Below are 24,866 nucleotides of genomic sequence, written 5' to 3' on the forward strand. Positions count from 1 at the left end.
ATCAATAAAGCATAAAAATGCCAAAAAAATATCTTAAAAAAAAAAAGAAGTAGGGCCTAACTATTATCTACACATAAGCCTATGTATGCCACCCACAACAAACAATCCTATAGCAAGCCAGACAAACTGTTATTGAAATGTTTTAGGCATTCTCAAAGTTGAGTTGTAGGCTAGGCTATGGTCTGCATTCCCAAATGTCCTATGAACACCTGCTGCAGTAGACCTGCACATCATTTTCAAAATAGAAAGAGGTCTTTCACTCACTGTCTATTCTGCAAGCTCAGTCACCTCTCTGAGCATAAAACTGGAAGGAGTTGATAAAGAAGATTAATGATTCAAAAGAATGACAGATATACAGTAGCAATAATGGGTAGCTATAGACTCCCTGCTGGTTTGCCCTTGGGTAAGCAAATTACCTAACAACAGACTACGATTCCCATCGACCCTTGCGGCAGGTGAAACGTTTCAAGCCGTTGCAACTCCAAACAGTCCTTTCGGAGCCCGTCAGCCGTGTGTCGCCTGGCTGTGCTGCTTCTTCCTTCGCTACCACAACAGGAAACATGCTCTCCTTCACTCTGAGGCAACTCACGCGGGTAGGTGTAACATAAAGTGCTATTTTTGTGTCATTTTCTCCTTGACGGTGCGTATTAGTTTCTGTCCTGTTAAACTGTTTGCTAGCTTAACGCCAGTGGCACAGCAGTTGGGGGGTTTATGTTGCCAACCGCCGCTTTACCATGGTGTGCATTTGTCACCAAATTGAAAAATGTGTGCAACAAATACCCGCTTGTTTTCATCTTCCCTGATTCAATGTTTCGCATGCCATACCTAAAGTCGTAACGGTTGTTAGTTAGCTCATAAGCTAGCATGTTAGCTAGTTGTCAGCACACGTTACATAGCTACAGCTGGGAGTCCACGCAATGATGCAACAACGACTGCTCGGTTTCATCATGTGGGATCACTGCAAGAAAACACGCACACACACTGATCACATTCATCTTGAGAAAGGGAAACTTCGAATACTATAGCCACATATTCTAAGAGTAGTTTATGGTTCGTCAACGCTACCCTTTCTGTTTTTAAACTTAAAATGATTTTCTAAGTCAAGTCTTAGTAGTGAGAACTGACTTAATAAGTAATTGAGAGAAAGTTGCATACAATAATAATATTTGAACAAGACGTGAGTGGCCGAGCCCCCAATAACGTCCAAAGTACAGAACCATCAAACAAATATTAACTTCCTACTTTGAGATAATTGTGAAACAGATGGGGCTGTGTTTTCATGGATTTTGTTTCAGCAGTGTCAGCAGATTATCTTCTTAAGGGAAGTTTTTATTACTTTAGGGTAGCAAAGGCTAATATGTAAAGATAATGTAAGCCTAATATTAACTATACATATATAATAAATAAATGCTGAATCCAAGCTCAAAGGTCCACTCTACTAATAAACTTAGTGGTCAGCTCGATCAGCTGAACTTTATAATAAGTTTTAAGATGACCTAACACTTACAATGACTTTATACGACCACCATTGCAACAACACAACAAACAACCTCAGATATTTACCTTATGCTTTAATGATAATTTTCCATGCAGCACCTTTGATGATGCGTTATAATTGGGAATAATTTGGGAAATTTCATGACGTTTCTCAGAAACAAGGCTATGCCAAGTGTGTGCCTAAAATCCTATGGAGGAATGTATGCAGACCTACTTTTATAAGTCAGTGTGATTTGAAGCGTGCTACACGACGACTGATTCACATGCAAACATGCTTTTCCTATTGGTACTAATAGGTAAAGTCTGCCTCTTCACTCAATTTCTCACTCACATGACTTTTAATTCCTTCCTGGTGGAAGCATGTGGTGTCCTCACACCATCTGTCTGTGACAGACAGATTTCACTCCATGTGCAGTTATTTCTTGCAGCTTTGAATATTGACAATAAAAGTTCTGCTCTGTAAGAAATCTGTGGGGAAAGAAAACACGGTATGAGTACATTGGAGAGAGTATTGCATATTGATATTTCTGTGCACTGCTGTATCTCATTTGGCCATCAGAAACTTTCAAACCAACGGTGTTTGTTAGAACTGGATTTGTCTAGTTTTCAAAGTAAACATGCAGAAATGTAACAAGATTGAAAGATGAAGCTGTTTATTAGCCTTATGCAACTGCCTGGTAATATTTAACTGGTGTGGTAAGTCTAGACCAGCTACAACTAGACAAGTAGAGAGTCAACATGCCACTGATGTAACAGTATCTTTTGGTCATGTTGCATGTTATAAGTCAAAATTCAGATTAACATAAATAACTAAAATTCTATACATGAATCAAAATAAATTACAAAATGAATACTAAGTTATTTTCTTGCTGTTTACTGAAAGATTAGAGCTCTCTTTTTCAGGCCTTTATTGTTTTTTTTGTGTAAGAATACCTGCGACCCTTGGAGTGTGGTGCATAGCTCATTCCCATCGTAAATCTTTTTTAACCTCTGAGTATTCAAGTTACATTCAACAGAGGTTGACTAGATTGGAAATGTAGCAACAAAGTTTTTTCTTTTCATCTATGTTGCCAAAATAAACCAACATAGTATGCAATATTAGTCAATGTTATGATGTTTGGATGTGCTATGCTGACATAGTATGTCGGTAACAATTATTTACACATATAAGATGTATGGTAATAAATGGAATGTGAGAAAGCGGTAATTGAGTAGTGTGTGGGCCCCCGTAAGACCAATACGTTTTTTTATTTTTTTTTATCCCACTCAATTTGCTCAGACATAGAAGCAACTCAGCCTGTCTGGCTTCATCTCCTCCCAGTCTGAAACAAGTCCAATTCCAAGTCAGTGCTTTTACACACACCAGTTTTTGACACAAGTTAACAACACAGTCCCAGCGGGCATTGTTTATCTTTTTTTTTCTTTTTCTTTTTTTCTTACATTCTTATATAAGTTGCTTGGAGCTAGTCTGATTCCATCAAATGACTGCCACTAACTGTCTTGTAAGTTTTCCTCATATAAGACTAGCCTAAACACACATCCTCGGCCTTGACATACCTCATACTACTGCACATGTGCTTTTTTTTTTAGCTAGCCCAAAGAAAGTTTTGCAATGCAGGAAAACTCAGCAACTCATTTCTGTTTTGGGAACAGGTGCAAAAGAGGCCATCAGCCAGCCTTGACCCTGACTCTGTCAACAGTACGACTGTGATCCACACTTTTGCATCCAGAGGCGCCTAGAAACCCAGTGTGTAGAGCTCTTTCACCATCCTTTTACTTCACCGCCAGAAGTGTTATGGAAAGATTACAGCATAGATGTAATGTTCCACCACCCACACCTCCCTGAAGATTGTCTTTTTGCCGGCATCGCTTAAGTCTGTGATTGTCACCCTGGCAACCCTTTGACCCGAATAGAGTCGAGAGTCGCACTGGACTCTGCCTCCATCCCTTCACGCCTCTTCACCCCATCCACATCTCTCAGTCTAGTGTTATCCAGACTGAATCATGGGGCAATTTGTAACGGACAGCTCAGCCATTAGTCAGTGACAGTGAGAGAGGCAACTGTGTGTCAGACTTGACGGATGCCGCTGCCCTGTTGACACTTTTTCTCTTAAAACCTTACATATCTTTCTTTTTTTTCTCTTTACTTTTTCTCCTCTCTCCAGTCCCTTTTTGTTTGTGTTTGTCTTCCCGTTACCAGGCCTGATTGTTGTTTGGCACAGTCGCTGATGGACAGCAGTCGCCTGTAAAATTGACTCACCTCAGGAGCTGCTTGAGGGAAATAAGCAAAAATATTCAAGAGTTAGGATTAATTTTTTTTCGTCTTCTTGGCCCTTTGGTCTTTAGGCCCAGGTGTTTGATGGGGGGAAAAAGGTAAACCGCCAACAATTACCTTTATCATTGTCACGCTGATGCAGTCCATCTGTGACTCTGTCATTATCTTGTGCTAAGTTGATGTGGCCTATCCCGCCCGCTTTTTCACACAGCAGGGTTTTCAACAAGTTCACCTTCAAACGACAGCGTCATTTGTCATCCAAAAATAGTCCCGCACCGTGACGTATTTGGTGGTTGTGTCTTCTTGGCTCTCACTTTTCTTGGATCGGTGTATCGTGTGTTTATTCATTAATCTTCCGAAATGATCAAGGCTGGCAAATAAGGCAGGAGAGGAGGAGAGGTCGACCACAGGGACTGACTTGTGTATTTTGTTTTTAATCCCACTGTCCCCATTTGGATGTTGCAATAGTAATATTGATGACAAGTTTACAACTTCTAAAAAAAAAAAAAAATGCTACGAGTGCTACTTCAGGGTGACTCATTCTACACAATTCTCGCTTACATGTGAACCATCATTTTCCTCAAGAATTTGAGGGAATTGGAATTGGAAAATAATTGTTCCAAAGTAAAAAAGTGAACATTCAGCATGACTTTAATGCATTGGGGAATTATGAGCAAGATAATCATCATCATTTAGAAATGAGATTGCATATTAATCAAGATCACACTTTAACTTTCACACGATTAACTGTGCAACTCTAACATTACAAGAACAGGACGGGCTGGGAAAAAGGGTGATGGAGGTGAGAGGCACCCTTCCCTTGTCTGTTTTGCAGTCGTCGGTAACAAGGCAGTGTTTGGCTCGTGTTGGTATTTCCTGCTGCCACTGCTTTTTCCCTGGCATCGGTGTGTGTCCCAGCAGAAACACACAGACAGCGAAGGACAGTTCCCGTCAAGATTTAATGACCCGTGTTATTTCTCTGCGAGAGACTTGTCCTCAGAGGCAGCCCGACCTGTCTCCCCAGGCCCTCATCTCTTCCACAGCCCAGAGGGGCGGGCGGGGGGGCACTGTCCCCTTCCTCCACAATCACCACTGCCGCTGGTGACAGAAGGCCAGGGTGGGGACGGTCAGAAAAGGGCCATTAATGTGCCAGATGCCTCCCCCGGTGTGTCACCACTGTCCACTCAGCCACCCCAGGGTGCAGATAAAGAGGAGTGGAGAGGAAGGGACGAACAGCGATGTAGGCAAACTCTCTCCACTGCAAGCTGTAACGTACAAAGATTAAAAAGTTATTAAAGGAGGCGGAGCACGTTGCAGTTTCAATGGAGATGATTTGTTTCAATTTGCAGACGTAGCAAGAAGTCTACAATGCATATAATTCTTAATATTTAATAATTATACCATTATAAATCTAAACTAAATAATTGAGGCCCCTGGAACCAAACGTAAGATAAGAATATGTTTGTAAAACTGTGGGCCCTGCTGCTGTAAACAACAACCGTGAAACAGTTAGTCTTAAGGTAGCTTTCTTACGTCAAACAGTGTTTGCGGGATCCATTTTTATTTATTTTTCTAAGGATGTTGCATTATGGCATTTTGGTTGGTCACTTTGGCATTACAAACCAGATTTCTCATTTGGTGCAGTCCATTTTTTTCCGCCCAACTTTAACATTTTAAATGTTGTGTCTTAACAACAACTTCTCCGGTGGTTTTACAGTGCTGTGAAGCCACTACAAAAGATTAAGTGCCCATTATTTTCTTTGCTCTGCTTGGAATGAGCTTAAAATGCATTATTTTCTTTTTCATATGGCTGTTCTCAAGCCAGTCCTGTGCATTGTGTTAATTGCTTTTTAATGGTGCTATTAAAGGGAGGCTGTCCCTCACACCCCAGCACACCTGTACAGATGAAAACTAGGTTGGCAGTGGTGGAATTTAATCTCAACATGGAGTCATCATCATATTGTTGATTAAATGACCAGAGAGCCAATTTGTATTGAGTGCAATCAACCTCTCCTTTTTTTTTACCTCTACACAGTGCTCTCCTTGTTGTTGATTGGAGAACTTAAGCACAGAAGGAAAATACATAATAATCTTTTGGTTCTTCCCAAGGTTTCATAATATCTATGCAAAGAATCTAGTGTATGGATAACCAAGCCGGGAAATAATGTTACAATAATTTATCACAGACATAGTTCATAGTAGATGAGGATTGAAAACCCAGTGTTAGAATCATGATTACATTGTATGGACTCTGCACACTCACATGATGAGCCAATGCAGCAGCAGCAGCAGAAGTCGCCAGCCCCGGTCCAGATTAGATAAGCAGGAAGTGCTGAATCTCTTCTCGTGTGCCTCCTTCGATACACTGAGGCTGTAAAAGTCTGTTCCTCAGTTTGCAAAAGTGCTGAGGGAGGCATAATTGGAACAACCATGCTGATTATTGATATCGTGCAAACACGCCAGTTTCTAATTATACCAGGCTACATATTGGAGTGTATGAGGAGCAGTGGAAGGGACTTGAAATGTCTTCTTACTATTTAAATAGGACAAATCAGGCTGCTACCTCAAATGTGTAAAATTATTAAAAATATCTGTATAATAATTTGCTATGCAGCGTGTCACTTGAGCTCCAACTAGATCAATCAGAATAGATTATATAAGTCCTTACTACACTCCCACATAAATATATATTTTCAAATGTTGAACTTTACTGTAATTGTACTGTTTTTATTATTGAAGCGATGGTAATTTGCAGTGCAGTGGTACAATTGTGGTTGTATTGTTAAAATCTGCAGGGGTGTGGATAAAAAAAAAAATCTCCCAAACTTTAGCAGCTTTTTTCGGTTCGCACCAGGACCATTGTAATACAATGACCTAGTGTTTTGAAAATGGGTTCACACGATAACTTTTATATCTGTATAAATAAAACAAATGAACTCTAAATGTCTCCTTTTTTACTTTCTCTTCCACCCACAGCCCCTGTGCCAGCGAGCGGCGGTTGGTCTGAGTGTGCGTGGCCAGCAGTCCCACGCCGCCTCCCGTCCAGTGGATGAAGAGCGTAGATGGACGGGTCAGGAGAGCCTGGCCCAGGACGACCCAGAGATGTGGGACCTGCTCACCAAGGAGAAGGACCGACAGTGCAGGGGCCTGGAGCTCATCGCATCTGAGGTAAAAAAAGAAAACATTCACAGATATGAATAATGTTTTATTTTTAATATAATGTATGATATAAAGAAAAAAAGTTTCATGCCTGATTATAAGCCTACATAGGATGGCAGGATAACTGGCTTCCTCCAAGATGTATACAGTGGGTGGGTATTTGGAATAATATAGCCCAGACTATTACCAGGGCACACATTTTTTTTAAACTCTTCATTTGTCAGGACATCAGGTTGCCATGGAATTGACATGCTGCCAGAATTTAAGTACGTAATACAAATATCTTTCACTCAGTCAGCCTTAAGGAGATATAAAGACCCATCCTGTACCATTTTTCGAGGTGACAGATTCTTAGAGGGAGTCCATGTAAATACTTAGTCATTGCTTATAAGAGCTATGCAGCACCTCCCCTGTATGTTGGCAGTGCAGGTAGCTTGCCTCATCACCTCTGACTAATGTTTTGGCAGAATGGATAAATGAAGAGACTTCATGGATATCTGTTTTGGTTGTATCTTTTTTCCATACTACAGCTGGCAGCATTTTCGGGAAAGCCCTTATCAGTGTGTATTTAGAGCTCATACTACAGATAAATACAGTATGTACAATGAAATACGTATTGCATTTAAAATGCATACACTGCAAATGTAAACCAATTTACTCACATGCAGTCCTAAATCATCAGTCTGGTGGCCAGAAAAACTGACATACTGGTTCAAACTTATTATAGAAACTATATAACCGATATTATAAACTTGTAATCATAAAGTGTTAATAAAAAAAAAAGTGCATTCATGTCAAGTCATTCAAACATGGCTTCTGTAACTGTAAAATCATTAGCAGAAGAACTCAGTTGTTAGAGAAACATTTGTTTCCATTCCAAGGCTAGACTGTGTGAAATGGTACATTTTACTATTCAAAACCCACTAGGGTTTTGTCTTGTGTAGTTATGTTTCTCTCCTCCTGTTTCTCCCTCGCCACAGCAGTTGTTCAGTGGAGTATGTCGGCCCCCTCTCTGCACAAAGCCTGACCGCTCTAGTGTGAGATAAAACTGATATCTTCATTCTGCCTCCTCCCGCCCTCACTCTGAAAGGCACATCACAGTACAGCTCAGGCAGACATTCCCTCAATGAAAAGACATACATTTTCCCACACGTGTCTACACACCCACACACAGACACGTAAAGATGCAGAGAAGCAAATGCATTTTCTTTTCTAATATATGCACAATCGTCTGCATGATGGACAGACACAGCAGAAAGCTCTTACTGGAGCGGTTATCTCTCGTGATCTCCTCTTGGCTTCTAGGTGAAGCATTAGCATAGACACACACACACACACACACACAGACACACACACACACACACCACCCCAACAAGGGGGAGAGCGGTGACTAGACTGTCACACCCTATAACTGGCCACTGTGATTATACACAGTAAGAGAGTAGTGCCAGACCAGTAGGCCTCACCAAGTTAAAGACATATCCATAGTTGGTTCCACAGTCAGGTAGTCAAGACAAGATTATTTGTATAGTTCTGTGTCCTGTACAATTTCACTGGGCTTTACAAGTAATCAAGCTAATTTGCAAAATCCCAACTAATTTCACCTAATATAACTGCCTACTGCATACTTGCTTCATTACGAGTAAAGCAGCTCAGATATAAATAGTTATAAGCATTTTGCTTTTTTGCTTTCCTTTTAATATTTTGTCTTATGTCCCATATAAAATGTATGTATACCCTTCATGGGGAGAGGAGATAATCCTTGTGTTCTATATTAGTTTCTGGTATTGTGTAGTAAACAAATATTTATCAAGTTGTTTCGTCTTGCAACACAGACAAGATATGAAGGAAAACATCTGGGGAGATATCATACCTATTTTGCAGCAAAACATATTTACATAATTTAGATTTCCTTGGAAAATGCATTGCCAAAGTGTAATAAACGCTACACCAATGTGTGTCAGCAAGCGCAGACAGGTTTATTACATTATCTTCTAACCTCCAGCAGTGAGGAGATAAGCATTGTGAACCACGGAGTGCAAGTCCATGGAAGTCCAGAGGTTCAATACTGTAATGATTGCCTTTAACTGGAGGGGGATTTCTCACTATCACTTAACAGACTTTAATTTGTGGTCCTTGTCCCTTCTGTCCACTTGCGCCATTGATCCGCATGTGTGTGTGTGTGTGTGTGTGTGTGTGTGTTTTCACTTGCCACAGAATTTCTGCAGTCAAGCCGCTCTGGAAGCTCTGGGCTCCTGTCTGAACAACAAATACTCTGAAGGCTACCCAGGGAGAAGGTGAGTGTGTTTATTCAGTCACACCCAGCTTATTAACACTGTTGATATTTTTTTCTGCTTTAGGGTAGTTGTTACAGAAAAAATGCACACGTAGACACACACCGGTTTATACAGTGTTTTCTAGCTCGCCCAATTATAGTACATGCCAACCACACAGCCCAATAATCCACAGCCTCTGTCTTGCCAAAAAAAAAAGATACCTGAGGGGGATACATTGGAAGAAGAATTGAATGCCCAGGCTGATAGTTGCATGTTTTTCTATTTTCAGTTTCGCCTATTTTCCGTTATTTCCCTCAGATAATTCACATTTATCAGCAGCAAACAGAGAGCCGACATGTCTCTCATTTGATGCCTTTGGTTCCTGTAATACAAGCCTACAATAAATCTCCCTCCCACTGAATGTGTTTTTTAAATGTATTTATTCCCCCCCCCATCCTACTCATCTTCTGTTGTTCACTTCTAATATAATGAAACAAAAGGATGATCTCATAGAGTGAGTGTTTTTGTACAGGAGCTCCTTCATCTGTAATTCCACTCAAATGGTTTGATGAGCATTTTCACCTGAAATGTCCCAGATCTGTAGCCTGGTCCTACCAGACCAGCGTACTTCATTTCATTTGTACCGAAGGTCTGGAATCGCTCAATTGACAAACGTTAACTCACTTGAAGGCGGGTGTCTGTTGAAGTGTCAAACTATTGGATCTGCCCAGTGCCACTCTGGATCTGCCAACCAACCATGTCATGCGCCGGCTTCTGAGCCACTCCTTCTGTTCGCTGATTGGACCGGCAGAAATCTGTCCGGAGAAAACCTAAGAATATAACGCACACCCAGACTGACTACTGAATGGAAATGAAAATTGAGCGGAAGTAGTAGGCGGGCGGTGCCAGGCTACCAGATCTGCTGTTACAGTTTCCCTTTAGCATTGGCCTAGATTGCTCTAGATTTGTGTCATCGACAGTACGGTATATGGCAAACCTGATTACTAACAGGCATTGCCGATATCAAAGGTGGAGTCAGTGATTCTGGAGAATGCTTGTTGTCAATACAATTTTTTTTATTTTTTTTTTGTCAAAATCATTTAATATTTCGTCACGATCCGCTACCTGTCTGTACTTTGTGTGAGCTGGGGAATAAATGCAGGTGTTAACACATAGCCTAGGCTGTGTAAACGGCTATGTAAACAAAATGGTATCTAAACAAAGGCCCACTGTAGCTAGCCACATGCCCAATTAAAATGAACGACTATGTTGCTTTTTCCTAACAAGTTCGCCGTATCAACTTAAAATGTAATGATCTTAGCGCTGTGTTCATAACTTGTGTCCAAAAATATCAGTTATTGCAGTTTTAAATTAAATTAAAATAACATCAGAGCTGAATCCAGCTGGTAGGAGTGATGCCTCTTTTTAAATGTAATAAATGGCCTATTAAAGTGTGCCTTTTTCTTTTCCGACCCCGCCCTCAGATACTATGGTGGAGCAGAAGTGGTGGACCAAATTGAGCTGCTGTGTCAGAAGCGAGCCCTGGAGGCCTTTGACCTGGACCCTGCTCTGTGGGGGGTCAACGTGCAGCCCTACTCCGGATCCCCCGCTAACTTCGCCGTCTACACCGCCACGCTCAACCCCCACGACCGCATCATGGGCCTGGACCTGCCCGACGGAGGACAGTCAGTACTACTCACTGCTGCTTTCTCTTCCATTCTCAATTCTCCCACCATATCACTTACCCTTACGCTTTTCTAAAGCGGCCCCAGTTTCTTATAGTTGGTCAACAGGAGTGGGAAATGTCCTTGACCTGAGCAATCAATAAGATACACTTTTTTACACTAAAAATAATGCATTAATTTGTTTCTGCCTGTTTTTCCGTCTGTTTCATGTTTCTTTTTTGTCTCCGCAGTCTGACCCATGGCTACATGTCCGACGTGAAGAGGATCTCGGCAACCTCAATCTATTTTGAGTCCATGCCCTACAAGCTAAATGTAAGTAGTAGTAGCCCTCTTCTCATTTCAACTAACACGTTGCGGACGGTTGTAAACAAGTGATAAATCATCAACTTGATCCTTTTTCTATGTCACATCAGAGGAATTCTTAAGATTTCACCTTTTTATGTGAAGAGGCAAGTTTGAACAGACCACCACATGAATCAATACTGTGTGTCAGGGTCAAAAGACTTCTCAAATGGCTGATACTTGCCAGTGCAATGCATTGCTTGTTCTGCTACAGCACTGTGTACAAGGTCTCCATGTTACAGTAGCACTATTGGTCATCTCTGCTGCTTTTTCCATTTCTGCCCTTGACTTCACAGTTGGTTGAGGTAAAACAAATTCAGCTGATATTTATAGACACTCCAAAAGAAGCCATATTGCACCTGTACTAGTGCATGGGGAAAAACTGTGCTGCTTACAACAAATCATATTTTTTTATATATAACTGTCATTATGTTGTCAGCGTAGTACAAAACCATTTCAGCCGGCCTCATTCGTAGTTATCGGATGTGAAGGTTTGAACAAACAACGTATTTTGGTCATTTTGATCAAACAGAAAAACCTGTGTGGGAGTCATTGACGAAAACAAACAAGACGAGAGAATGAGAAAAAATTAATTTGTCAATAAGCACATATCTAATTTTTAATTTTTAATTAGTTGGACTTGGAATAACAGGATATTGGTTTAAATAAACTAAAAAGAAGAGAACATTTTTGTTTTTAACAGTGTTATACCTTTTTGGGCATCCTGTATGCTTTTTGCCCCCACATGGATGTCACAAGGCAGTGTGGGTAGGGATTTAGTGTCTAACGCAACACACGTCAGTCCAGCAGACGATTGGCTAGTGGACAAAGGGACTTAAAATGTGTTGGTTGAAGTGTGGCCTCTTTACTCACAATGCAAACCATACAGTCCTATTAAAATTGATATACCGAACATTCAAAGTGCTGTTCATCAGCATTGAGATCTGTACAACCATGGTCTCTCAGATAAATGATGTACATAATGATGTAGATATGGCTGGTGCATCATATACTGGTGTATATAGTATTTTATTCCTTGGGTCATAGTCATGTGATAGTGTCGCTAGCAGCTGATGGATGGCCATGAAGGGTGCAGACCTGCTGATGTATGGGCAGGCAGGACCCCTCTGCGAGAGAGATAATGGGAAATCGACAGGCTGGCCGGCACCACTGGCTCTGTCTTCACAATGAGCAGCTTGATGGAGTGAGGGGGCATCCATAGATGTGCTCTGGAGATGGGAGATTATCAGCTTGTCTAAATAAAGCTCTCCCTCCTCCTTTTTTTGCGCTCTTTCCCTTATTCTCCATTCTTTCTGTCTCTCACTTTGTTACTAACTCTGTTCCATCCTGCTCTTTCACTCTTGCCTGGTGTCTTGTCTTTTCTGAGGCCTGGCGGAGGAGTAGAGGGGTAAAACTGGAGATTCTGACACGAGGCATACTACTTGTTTGACTAGTCCGTCTGAGTGCATTTCATGTGGCTCTTAAGTACACCCTAATATATTCTTCAAATTACTATTCTCAAACCAAACCAACCTCTGATCTTTCAGCCTCATTGCACCAATTGAGTAGATCCCTGAAAGGTTGAATTAGGATAAGTAATGTAACCCTTAAATACATCCCTTCCCATTGCAAGGTAGCCAAAGTGCTTCAAATGTGCTCTCTCCTGTGTTAATATGTTTGCTCTCAATACTCGAGTTATCCAACAACTTTTTTCATCCACCCTCTCGTCCCCTTCACACACACACACACACACACACACACACACACACACACACACACACACATACATCCCCCCCACACATACACCCCCCCCAACCCTTACTCTCCCTTTTAATATTGTTATATTCATCCTCCACTGCTCTCCTCCCTCTCTGCCTCTTTATACCTGAGCTCAATCTGTCTCCTTGTCCGTCTCTTCACAGACTGCTACAGGACTCATAGACTACGACCAGCTGGAGATGACGGCCAAGCTGTTCCGGCCCAAGCTCATCATCGCTGGCACCAGCGCCTATGCCCGCCTCATTGACTACGCTCGCATCAAGAAGGTGCACTGATAGCTCTCCTGTCTTCAAAACTCACTCACGCTTTCACCTCATCTTGTGTGTGTGTGTGATTACCTCTTCTCCTGCTACCTGTTTTCTCTAGCATTAGAGGGGTCAGAGTTGCTTTTGTCCAAAACCTTTTCCACTGATCTGTCGCACACACCTGCTCCCTATACCGTTGGTAGACTGTCAGCCTAGCCCAGTTCACCTTCACTAATATCTCTCCCACAGCAGAAACTGCATCTATCTGCTCTAAATACTGAACTCTCACATTCAAACATCAACATTTATAAACACAAGCCAATTTTTCAAGGGTCTTTCACACTTGCACTCAGCAACACAGACGCTTTCTTCCTCTCTTGCCCACTCATCCGAACAGATACTCTAGCGCTGCAATGACTCACACGTACGCCGCAGCAACTTTTTGACTGCACACTTCACTGCTCTCTTTGACAGTGCACAAGAGGCCCCCCTTTTATCTGTTTTGTTATACCCACCCGCCGGTACACTCCATTCACTCCGATGACTGCTTCCCTTTGTTACAGAGTTCCACTTTGGCTTCAGCCGTCAGATGGAGAGTCCCACCATTACAGAGCTGTGTTTTTATTAAGCACCGCAACTACTTTGCCACTAGGGCCTGAAGTGGAGCCATATCCCCCCCTCCCACCCCCCCCCCCCCCCATGGCATGTCCCTGTGGAACTGTTTTCACTGTTTTATGGCAGAATCTGTTTGGGCCGGGCCGCTCTCCAGATTCCCAGTGTTGTGTTACCTCGATTTGAGCAGGCTTGGAATTTTTGTTTGAGTATCCGCATTCATATCACCCTCATGTGTTCTTTACCCCCTCCAGTCACCCTGCCAACTATCCTGCCTTTTAATCTAATAAACATGTGCTGATCCAGTTTAGATATGAGAGGGAAGGGAGATTGTCGTGATTATGCATATTAATTGGAGCACTAAAAAGATTGCTCGCTGCTCTGATCATTCGCCAGCGAGTCATTTGCATGTTACCGAGCTATTTATTGTTTGTGCCTTTTTCAATAAATGCTGGCAAGAGAAGGCAAAGATTTATTGAATTACGACGTAAATATGACGGGCCTCTGAAGACCGCCGAAAGGAGGAATAACACCAGCCTTGCTTTGAGTTATCTGCCCTTTGAGAAGATAGCTAACAGATGTATAGTAAGTCATCAAATCTTAACTGTGGGGGGAAAACGTTAATGTATTAGTGCCAAGAGATTTCATCTCATATTTCTTTATCTCACATTTCAACATATACAGAGCTCGGTCTCATAAAATACACAGCACAGTTGGGTTACTGATGACACAGATCATGTTTAAGCATCTAGTCTAGTTTCATAGTTAGTTAAATAATTTCTGGTACCACTCCGTCTATCAAGAATAATATATGCAATGCAAATATAGTACACTTCATAAATATTTGGGCAGTACATTTTCCCCTCTGTGCTGCAGGACACTTTACTTGATATCAAACAGTGACTGGCCATGAACTGCCGATTTGGCTTCATGAGGGTTTAAGTGTGTTCACATTCGGGATGTTAAACGACTCATTATGTGCGTGTCGATGTGTCTGAGGCATGAATCGATGGATTTACTGTGCCATTTAAAAAATAAATAAAAAAAGAGGCAGTGTTCCTTTTTTTTGCGGCAGCAGCACGTAGTGGTGGTGCTGATAAACTGCGCTTTCCTTTAAACAATACTGCTGCCGCCCGCTGTGTGTGTGTTCAGACTTCATCTGCATCAAAGCCTTTTTGATAATAAAATAAGAGGCTTTAATTTTAAAAACGCTGTCCATGCGTCAGAGGTGAATGTAATTTACTCGGCTGAAAACAGAAACCAACGGAGGGACACAGCTCACTGTACAGTCCCTTCAGTCGCGCTGTCAGTTTGCTGACATGGCTCTGTGTGTTTGTTCTTTAATAGACTCGAGACATACAAACAGATCGCGGAAGCCGTTCCTGTAGACGACGTTAACGGGCAGGATACCCGCGGTTATCATTTTATCCATCAAACCACAGAGTTTTTCTGCACAGCGGCTCACTCACTCATACTTGCGAGGTCTCCCGGTGATCGTCACCGTCACAGCGCTACTCGCTGCTTTGCCCGGGCGGAGGCTTTGTGTGAAGGTGATTTAACATCACGGTCGTAGATGAATGTTATAACGTTTTGCTGCATATGTTGCACTGCACTGTTGACCCACACAGGACATTTAATGCACATCGCAGAAATGAAGCGCCTGCAGCGCGCTCACGACCACACGTGAACTCGCATCACGGACGTCTCCCATGTCCCCAAAACATCTAATAAAGTAATACACCCGATTTACCGATTTCTATTTGTCGTCTTGAGCACGAGTCGAAAATCGAGCCGAGAATCGACACATTGTTCACATCCCTAGTTCACATCTATATTTGGTAAACAGTGCTGGACTGTCCATTGTCCCCAGATTAAAAAACGATAAGGTTTTCATGGCCAAACACTGAAATGCTCCTAGTTAACATTAATTGTGGTGTACTTTGTTTGTGTGTGTGTGTGTGGCCTTGTGCAAATTCTGCAACTTCTTTTCTGCTGCCTGTCTTGGCCAGGACTCCCTGTGAGAAGAGTTACTGTAACTCAATGGGACCTTCCTGGTGAAATAAAGGTTAAATAAAATAGTTCGCTGAGTAAGTCACCTGACTTCAATCCAACTGATCATTTGTTTCACATGCTAAAGATCAGACTGAAAGCAGAAATTTACGTATTTAAAATCTTTCACTTAAAGCAGAATGTGAGGCCCACTCAAAATAATCTGAGAGTTGCCCATATATTTACTTTGATTTTAAATAAATTATCCTAATGTTTGTCCCCCTTTCCATCCTCAGCTGTGCACAGACATTAAGGCCTACATGCTGGCTGACATGGCCCACATCAGTGGCCTGGTGGCAGCCGGAGCCATCCCCTCTCCCTTTGAATACGCTGACCTGGTCACCTCCACCACACACAAATCCCTCCGAGGAGCCAGGTAATTTCAGTAAAAACTAATTAGAACAGTTGTGGCTGAACATATGGAGGGTCAGTGGCAGCATTATTGTCTCACCCTTTCCTATACCTGTAGAGAGCATTGAGGATTATGAGTTATTTTTTATCAATAGCACATATAGTATTTTTTGGTGGTGGGGACATATCAAATGACCTTGTTGAACTTGAAGGTGTTGTGGTAAAAATGGTAAAAATGCTTGGTCACTAAATGAGTCTGTTCCATCCAGGTCCGGCCTCATTTTCTATCGTAAAGGTGTTCGCTCAGTGGACAAGAAGGGGAAGGAGATCCCGTACGACCTGGAGGATAAGATCAACTTCTCTGTCTTCCCCTCGCTGCAGGGCGGACCTCACAACCACGCCATCGCCGGGGTGGCTGTGGCTCTCAAACAGGTCGGCACAGCACATAGGCTCAATTTCAATGCAAAAGTAAACATGTAACGATGTATTACCATGGTCTGCTAATCGCACTTGCACCATATAGGTGAGTTCTTACTTATGAGAGTAAAGTAATGTCACAAGATACAAATCAAATGGACATTTGAGTTAAATAAAAACATTATGTGCATAGTAGAACATAGTTTTCTTGATAATTCATCAATACATGTTTGACCCCTAACTGAATAAAAGCAAATGACCTTCAGTACATATATGTAGCTCAACCTTTTCTATTGGTGATTTTTGTTTCTGTATTTGTGTGTGTATCCAGGCACAGACTCCCATGTTCAAGGAATATATCGCCCAGGTAATAAAGAACTCCAAGACCATGGCTACAGCTCTCCTCAGCAAAGGATACACACTGGTATCAGGTAACCTCATTTGTATTGAAAGATTTTAATTTTTTATTTAAAAAAGAAAAAAGCCAAGCAAGACACTGGCTCAGCAAACAACAGAACGAAACATAGAAAAACACAAACAGGGCCAATAAAGAAAGAGAAATGTCCTGTCACAAAATGCAAATTAACACGACAGGAAGAAAAAAACAGAATAGCATTTAAATTCATGATGTGCAAATAGGCAAATGTCTGTGTAGCTGTCCTGTCAGTCAAGAAAATAAAACCAGATGGAAGTGGTCACTTTCTGGTGGTGAGCGAATGCTTGAATCTTGTACTGCATTTAATTTGCTGGCCTCAGCTCTTTTATGATGTATAGCCTTCAATTGATACCCTAAAAACACAGACTTGTCCTGTGCTTACACTGCATTGTGTGCATACGCCTTTTTTCAATTTATTTGTAGACGCGTGTGTTTAAAAAAAAAAAAAAAAAAAAAAAAAAAAAGTGGAAGAATGGTGTGGTATAATGTTAGGGTCGACAATGAGCTTGTAAGAAAGGGTGTGTACTAACTAAAGTAAGTTGGTTACATCTAATGGCTGTAGGAAGTGTGGGCTTTTTCAAGTATGTGAATAAGTAATAACATACACTTACATGTTAATTCACCTCTCTGATCATTTTAAATAAAGCAGTTTCCAGGGCTGTGGAGCTTTAATATAATAAATAGTCTACCCCCACTGACATATAAAAAGGATGGACAAAATCATTGAAACGTTTTCTGCATGATACAGTTTGTAAATTCCCTGCTGAAGTTGAGCTAAAATAATTTTAACTTCACACAAATGTTTCTCTCAATGTTATATCATTTTCTTAACCACCAGTATATAGTTTTAATAGCATTGTCCATTTGCCACTTTCACAGAGAGCAAAAAATGGCAACATCATATTTCACTCTAGTAAAACAACTGGTTGTGCTTATCAGAATGGATACATTAGAAAGCTAATGATATGAAGTGATGAAGGCCTGGACAACACATTACCCAACTGCATTTAGTTTAATATCCTAGAGCTAACAAAAAAAAACATTTTTACTAAGAATGTTGAATATTTCAGGTGGGACGGACAACCATCTGGTCCTAGTGGACCTGCGGCCTAAGGGCATAGACGGTGCTCGGGCCGAGAGGGTGCTGGAGCTGGTGTCAATCACTGCCAATAAGAACACTTGTCCCGGGGACAAGAGCGCCCTGACACCTGGTGGCCTCAGGCTGGGTAAGGAACTGCTTCACATTACACTACATTTAAATTTTTTGCTATACTTATTAATAAGGGTATGATAAGAAACCGCATTTAAAGAACAGGAAAAGGATGTTTCTTAAATCTCATAACACCTGCAAATAATCATAGTGTCAAGATAATCACTTGATGGTGGAAGTTTGAGTTTGAAAAAAATATATCAAATTTACTCTCCTTTCCTTCTTGACAGCATCTGCACGTAATCTTTTTTACTGCTATTTTCAAAATTAAATTCTGCAGATTGAAAATTAGTCAGCCACCAATTAAGCCACAAGCACTGAGCAGTTCATAATTAAATAAGCACATTTTTTTTTCTTGATCATCTTCCAGGAAGTTCAACAACTCCACTTCTCCACTGCCACATTTTTAGCTTTGTCTTAAGGCGAAGTACATGTGATGTTATGCTGAACTTATTACCTTCTCACTTGTTTATTTTATTGAGTTCTTTTACTGCACCTTACTGTAGGTGAGCAGCCATCGGCATCCATGTCGGTTTAACACATCTGGAGTCTGTGAGATAAATTACTGAATTCTCAAGATGCTTCCTGGAGGGTTGTTTTTTCCAAAGACCATATGGTTCTTAATTAGAAAAATGCGCACACACAAAAAAAGGATTAGACAGTTATACCTGTAAAAGCAAAAGGAATATATTACTTTGTATTTGAAGCTAAAGATTTGTTGTCGATCTCATTCCAAGGTGCTCCGGCCCTGACCTCCAGACAGTTCAAAGAAGCTGACTTTGTGCAAGTTGTGGAGTTCATGGACGAGGGCTTCAAGATCGCTTTGGATGTCAAGAAAAAGACAGGTACGTCTGAGAAGGGAGACGGAATACAATGTAACCTGGTGTTCTGCAAAAACATGTGACTGTGTTTTTTTTTGCCTCAAAACCGTTTTATTTATTAGAACACTATGTACTCTATGCTGTATGTACTGTAATATTAAATTGTGGGATGCTGAAACATGAGGAGAAACAAAAACACCATTTCCCCCCCCCCCTCACATCTGTTCTGTTGTCTTCTCCAGGAAAGCTCCAGGACTTCAAGAACTTCCTGCTCCAGGACCCAGAGACGATGGCTCGCATGGCAGACCTGCGCAGACGCGTTGAGGCTTTTGCCAGGCCCTTCCCTATGCCAGGCTTCCACGACCATTAGACCAGACAATATAGAGTCAGAGGGGGCCATAACAGCCAGGTGGCACAAAGCTGGCTGGGCACAAGTGTACAAGGAGAGAGGGGAATATAATTGTAGTGAAATGTGGACAGTGCTCGTAAATCGGGGTGACTTATGATTGCCCTTTTCTTCCAATTAGATCTGGGCAGCCACTTTTTTTTTTAAACATTTCTTAAAAAAAACATATATGAATATATAAGAAACAATACAATGTGACAGATTTTGTAGAGCCGGAGAACATTTTTTCTACTCTTATGTGTAACGATCTTTCTTAGTTTTCTTCACACCATTTCCTTAACATGGGTGTGTGGGAAGAAATAAGTTGTCAAATCAAACAGCCAACAGCTCTTGGTGTCACAGACTGGGTGACTTAATTGGTGTCTAATTGGTTATTAAAATAAAATACAAGTCTTAATGCAGTAACGAGTCTTAATATAGATTATTACATTCACATGGAGATATGTGCATAGTGGCTTTTCTACTCTCTCTGTCTTAATTTCATTTAAGTTTATGAAACCAGGCACAAGGTGAAGGAGTGTTAAGCCATTCAATGTAGTGATGGCCTGTTTGTGAGGGTAATTTTGTCGAAAAACAAGTTTTACTCAAAATGTTGCCAGAATATATTTTTTGAAAGCAGCCCATTTAACTTAATAGAGATTTGTGCAATTTGTTTCTGTAGTGAAAGGGTCCAAGTCAGAATACAACAGAAAGTGAATTGAACAATTTTAACATCTCTAAATATAGTCTTATATAGCAACGTTAAAAACGAAGGTCACCATTACTGTTTAAAGAAAAACCCATTATGAACAGAAATAAACTTCAGATGGTAGAATTTGATGGGAATCTGAATTAGCTTGCATTACAGCAAAATGTATCCACCTCTTGTGAAAATGTATTTCTGAAAGTTATTTTCCTTTTGACACTCTTGTGATTGGTTCATCTTTTTTTCCTCCAGCATGTCCTCGTCAGATTTTAATCGCTTTCTATTTTATGACATATGGAACAGTGGAAAAGAGCAGAAATGTCACCCTGCATTATTTCATACTTTCCTTTAAGTGCGTTTACAAAGAGTGTATACTTTTCTATGTATTTAAAAAAATAAATGGAGCCATGTAATTGCTGTCACTTCACATACCAGCTGTACCAATACCTAATTTCAATGTCATTTATTTCACCCTTATGGTGGAAACGATGAATACGCTTAATTTGATCAAACATTTTCAGCATATTTTGTTGTCTTATATCTGGTTCGCAGATCGGAACTGTTGTCATTATCACTGCATCAGTGAAGGCGCAAGATTTTCTGTTTGTGAAATGGTTTTACAGCACAATCGAAGAAAAAACGGTCCGGTTATTACTTTCTTACTTTGCATGAACCATAGCTTCTCAAGTGAACCAAATAATATGAATTATCACAACTTAGTGAGAGGCGATAGCCATAGACTTTGCCAGATTATACCAACTAGGTATTTTACTACAGTTGAGGAATGAACTGTTTGTCATCATCTCTTGATATGTTGCCAGCCATTGTACATCAAAATACGTTTGAACTAACTTTCTTTTGCAGAACTTTTTTTTAAATTAATTTACATTTAAATATCAATAGCTGAGTCCTAATAAAACTCAAAAATGCAAGCATAGTGTGTGTTGTGTCATTGATTTTAATATACAACTGTTAATTATGTTTGGCTATGCTCACCTGTGCTTCATGACTGTTAAAAACACTGTCCTTCCCATTTTTTTATGTATTTTATACAATTCCTGCTGACATCAGTATTGTCCTTCGTAAAGTTGGGGCACAAACCGAAGACAATTACGCTGTCTTGGGTAATGCTGATGCTTTGAGAAGCTACAGTAGTCCTTTGTATACGAAATAACGTGAGCAAAGGTCACAGGCAGCGTCATGTACTTAGGTGGGAGAATTCTAAAGCACCATTGCAGTTTTTGTTTTGCTGGTCGTTCTATATAATTCTGCCTTATCTATACCCTTTGGGCATCAACAGAGATGAGCGATATCTTTTAGAAGCAGAACTGATTTCAAAATCAGTCTGTAAAATAAATGGGTACATGAGCAAGAAAGACTGCAATGAAAAAGTACTCTTCAGTTGTAATAGTCATAATTGTACACAGTATTACCCATCTGGTACATTTCCCCGTAATGTTGGTCATACATCAAAGCCTTAAAACTCCCCTCTAATCTGCCCTCTGCTGTTGTTGAAGCACACACTCACACACACTGGGAAATCCGTGAAATGTAAAATGAAAAGATAATAAAATTCAGTTCCCTTGGTAGCTGATATGACAATAAATCATGTCTGTTTAATGAGGAGAGGGATAAATGACTCTCAGTAATTAATTAGAAATGTATCTTCAATCTGTCATTGTGTGTGTGTAGATACAGTATGCACATGTTCTTGTGTCACTTACCTGTCATAATTAAATCTGTCGTAAATTGATATCAGAGTAAAAAGATCTAAATATAGAGAGAAAGAAATGTCTGTATGTAATGATGTTCCAAATCATATTTAGACCTCCAAGCCACACTAATGTAACCTGGAAATCCAGACTCACAGCTTGCAAATTTAAATTAGATGTGGGTCTTGATTTCCAGGCTAACACTAATGTACTGTAATTCTACCATAATGGAACATGCATGCTCCTCCACAGTGTGAGAGGCACCACTTCAGTGTGTGTGTTGTTGATACAATATAGATAATCCTATTCTTAATCCTTCAATGCTACTAGAACCACCTGCTGCATCAACAACTACTAATAACAGCCATACTACATTTAGTCTGCAATACTCTACTATATCCGTGCAAACAGTTAGCAAAATGCTAAGTAGTAAGACATGCCAAAAAAAATTAAAGAATGGGTGAATTAAAATAAGTGCGGATTGGTGCAGAAATGGAAAAACCCTTGATATTTTACTGGTTAAAAGGTGTGCAAAGCGAAGATGGAGATTACGTTAGGTCACAGAACACTTTGTGATCTTGAACCATCTGCATCGGCTTATACAGTCCTGTAATTTGGTCCATTAAGTCAAAATTAAAATCACGTCTCTTTGTTTACCGCAGGTCTACAGTCTTTTTTGAGTAACATGGGTAATTGTCTGAAGTGACTTTTAATAAGAGCATCTGAACTCTAGAATAACAAGAGCAAATGGGCCACAATTAGAGTTCTCTTAAAGGTATATTTAGTAGGATTTTGTCAGTTGTGTTTTTTAAACGCAACATTCATAATGCGCATGCCCCACCTTCCCTGCTACCTGTAAGTAATCATTATTTTTGAATAGCTCTATACTTTTTTTTTTTTTTGGAATATACTACTGAGTATGCCTTTAAACACACAACTGAAGGCAAAATCATTGGGTTTTTAATGTATCACAATGGGCAGAACACAGGTGTAAAACAACAATAATGATAACTGAAATCCATTTGTTGAAGCTGCTTCATTCTCAGTGTCCTGCTGGTATTGTGCGTGCTGGCTCATTGTCACAGTCATGCTTCACTAGGTAACTTGGCATCTGTGCTTTCCCTGCTTTGACAGGTCAAAATGTCTGCTGTGAAATAGGCATTTTTATTACATACATTGATAGAAGTATATTTTTCTCTATTTGCATCCAGACTTTCACTAGATTAATGACTCTTGGTTGGTACTCTAGAAAATCTTTCCTCCATCAATGAATTGTCCAACAGTGCACCAGATCTAGGAGAGGAAACCAGATTTCACGCTGTGTGTGTGTGTGTGTGTGTGTGCGTGCGTGCGTGCGTGTGTGCGTGCGTGCGTTTGTGTGTGCGCGCGTGTTTGTATAAAATGAGGGCAGTGAAATTATGCATGTTTCTGAAATGACCAGTTTTAACCAGTTTATACGCATATTTTTCTCTCTTTTTTTTTACTTCTAACTTAAGTAAACACACATTTTGTCACACCTGCTGAAAACCTGCAGCAGGCACCCAATAATTGAAACCTGTTTTTCTTTTTCACCTCCTATAACTCCATGGAAACTCTCTGCGCTCCTTAAGCAATGAAAGATTTTAGGAAGAAGACTGCAGCTGCAGCACAATTCTTTGTCCTGCTTTTCACACATTGTTATTCACGGCTATTCTCATGGTGTATATTAGAAACATGCCGCTGGTATATTTACCTATTTATATAGGCAGGATGTTACCGTGTGCATTGTCATATTTTTTGTGGGATGCGCCCATGTTGTGGTTCAGTGATCTGTATTGGTCAGCTCAGCATACTTTATATAAAGTTGGAAATAAAATGGGCCACTTCACTAAAGTGTGGCAATATTCTTCTCAGACAGAAACATGTTTCATTGTCTTCTTTTTTCATATGGATCGGAGATGTTTCGATTACTTGGTCAATGTGTAAACCTGAAAGCCACCAGGATTCCCCTTGTTCATTTTTGATGTTTTAAAAAGTCCTTAGTATTGTAGTTTTTGTAGAAACGGAAAACTCCAGTGAGATGGTCTATTTACAACTCTGACATCTGTTGGTGTGCATCTGTGCTAATGTCAGAAGATTTATCTTCGAATCGAATATATATATATATATATATTATGTTATAGCAGCTTTTGTTTGTTTTGAAGTTGTCAAAAATAGCATTGAACATCTGTCATCACTACACTACACAGACTTCTCTTCTTCTTCGATAGAGTATTTGGTCCAAAAAAGACAACAACAAACAACCCCTCCTTTTATGAGAGGTCGCCCCACTTGGATTTTGGGGACAAAAACTGGTTTGCTCTTCTGATTTTCCCCCGATTCCACCTCTGGGAGAAAACATTAAAGGATGAAAGGACCCCACAATCTCCTAGTGGATCAGTGGATCTGCCCAGGGCCTCGCGCAACAGAACAGCCACACACTACCCCAGCACTGCCACCGTTGCCTGCTGTGTTTGCGGCATGTCCTATTTACTTATTTATTTGTCCCTCCTCCACCCAACACTCACACTTCTTATCTCACCCATTAACATTAATCCTTGTCTAAAAATATCCACTCTTGGATGTAATCGAGAAGGAGATGGTCCTCTCTCTCTCTCAGTCTCCCTCCTTCTGCCTCGCTCTCACTGACAAGTGCTGGAGTATCAGTGCGTCGAGAAAAATGCTCTTACGTCAAACCTCTGAGGCAGAAAAATGACAAACAAACAAAAAAACTTAGATCTAAATGGCACTCTGCTGTACTTTTATGCCCACTGAGGCCTGGTGAATGGGATTGCATGTGGGCCTTTAATGTTTGCCGTTTTGGCATAGCTCTGCATCCACTTGTTGAACACAGGTACTCATTGTTACCAAATGAATGCAGTTATTCAGCT

General features: G+C 40.6%; 1 protein-coding gene across 1 annotated transcript; it reads left to right on the forward strand.

The window, feature by feature from the left end:
- Positions 1 to 462: 462 nt before the first annotated feature.
- Positions 463 to 21,182, forward strand: shmt2 (serine hydroxymethyltransferase 2 (mitochondrial)). Its single transcript, XM_080025503.1, has 12 exons — positions 463 to 593; positions 6,749 to 6,940; positions 9,149 to 9,228; positions 10,692 to 10,892; positions 11,123 to 11,204; positions 13,157 to 13,279; positions 16,156 to 16,295; positions 16,540 to 16,702; positions 17,019 to 17,118; positions 18,194 to 18,349; positions 19,071 to 19,178; positions 19,397 to 21,182. The coding sequence occupies exons 1-12, from the start codon at positions 561 to 563 to the stop codon at positions 19,522 to 19,524; spliced, it is 1,506 nt and encodes a 501-aa protein (XP_079881629.1). The 5' UTR covers positions 463 to 560; the 3' UTR covers positions 19,525 to 21,182.
- The last annotated feature ends 3,684 nt before the right edge of the window (positions 21,183 to 24,866 follow it).

This window comes from Ammodytes marinus (assembly GCF_949987685.1).
Source record: "Ammodytes marinus genome assembly, chromosome: 4".
NCBI classification, from domain to species: Eukaryota; Metazoa; Chordata; class Actinopteri; order Uranoscopiformes; family Ammodytidae; genus Ammodytes; species Ammodytes marinus.

Coding starts and splice junctions, on each gene's coding strand:
- shmt2 (XM_080025503.1), top strand. CDS start 561: ATGCTCTCCTTCACTCTGAGGCAACTCACGCGG. Junction 9,229..10,691: donor GAAGGCTACCCAGGGAGAAG/GTGAGTGTGTTT, acceptor CCCCGCCCTCAG/ATACTATGGTGGAGCAGAAG. Junction 19,179..19,396: donor GGATGTCAAGAAAAAGACAG/GTACGTCTGAGA, acceptor TGTCTTCTCCAG/GAAAGCTCCAGGACTTCAAG.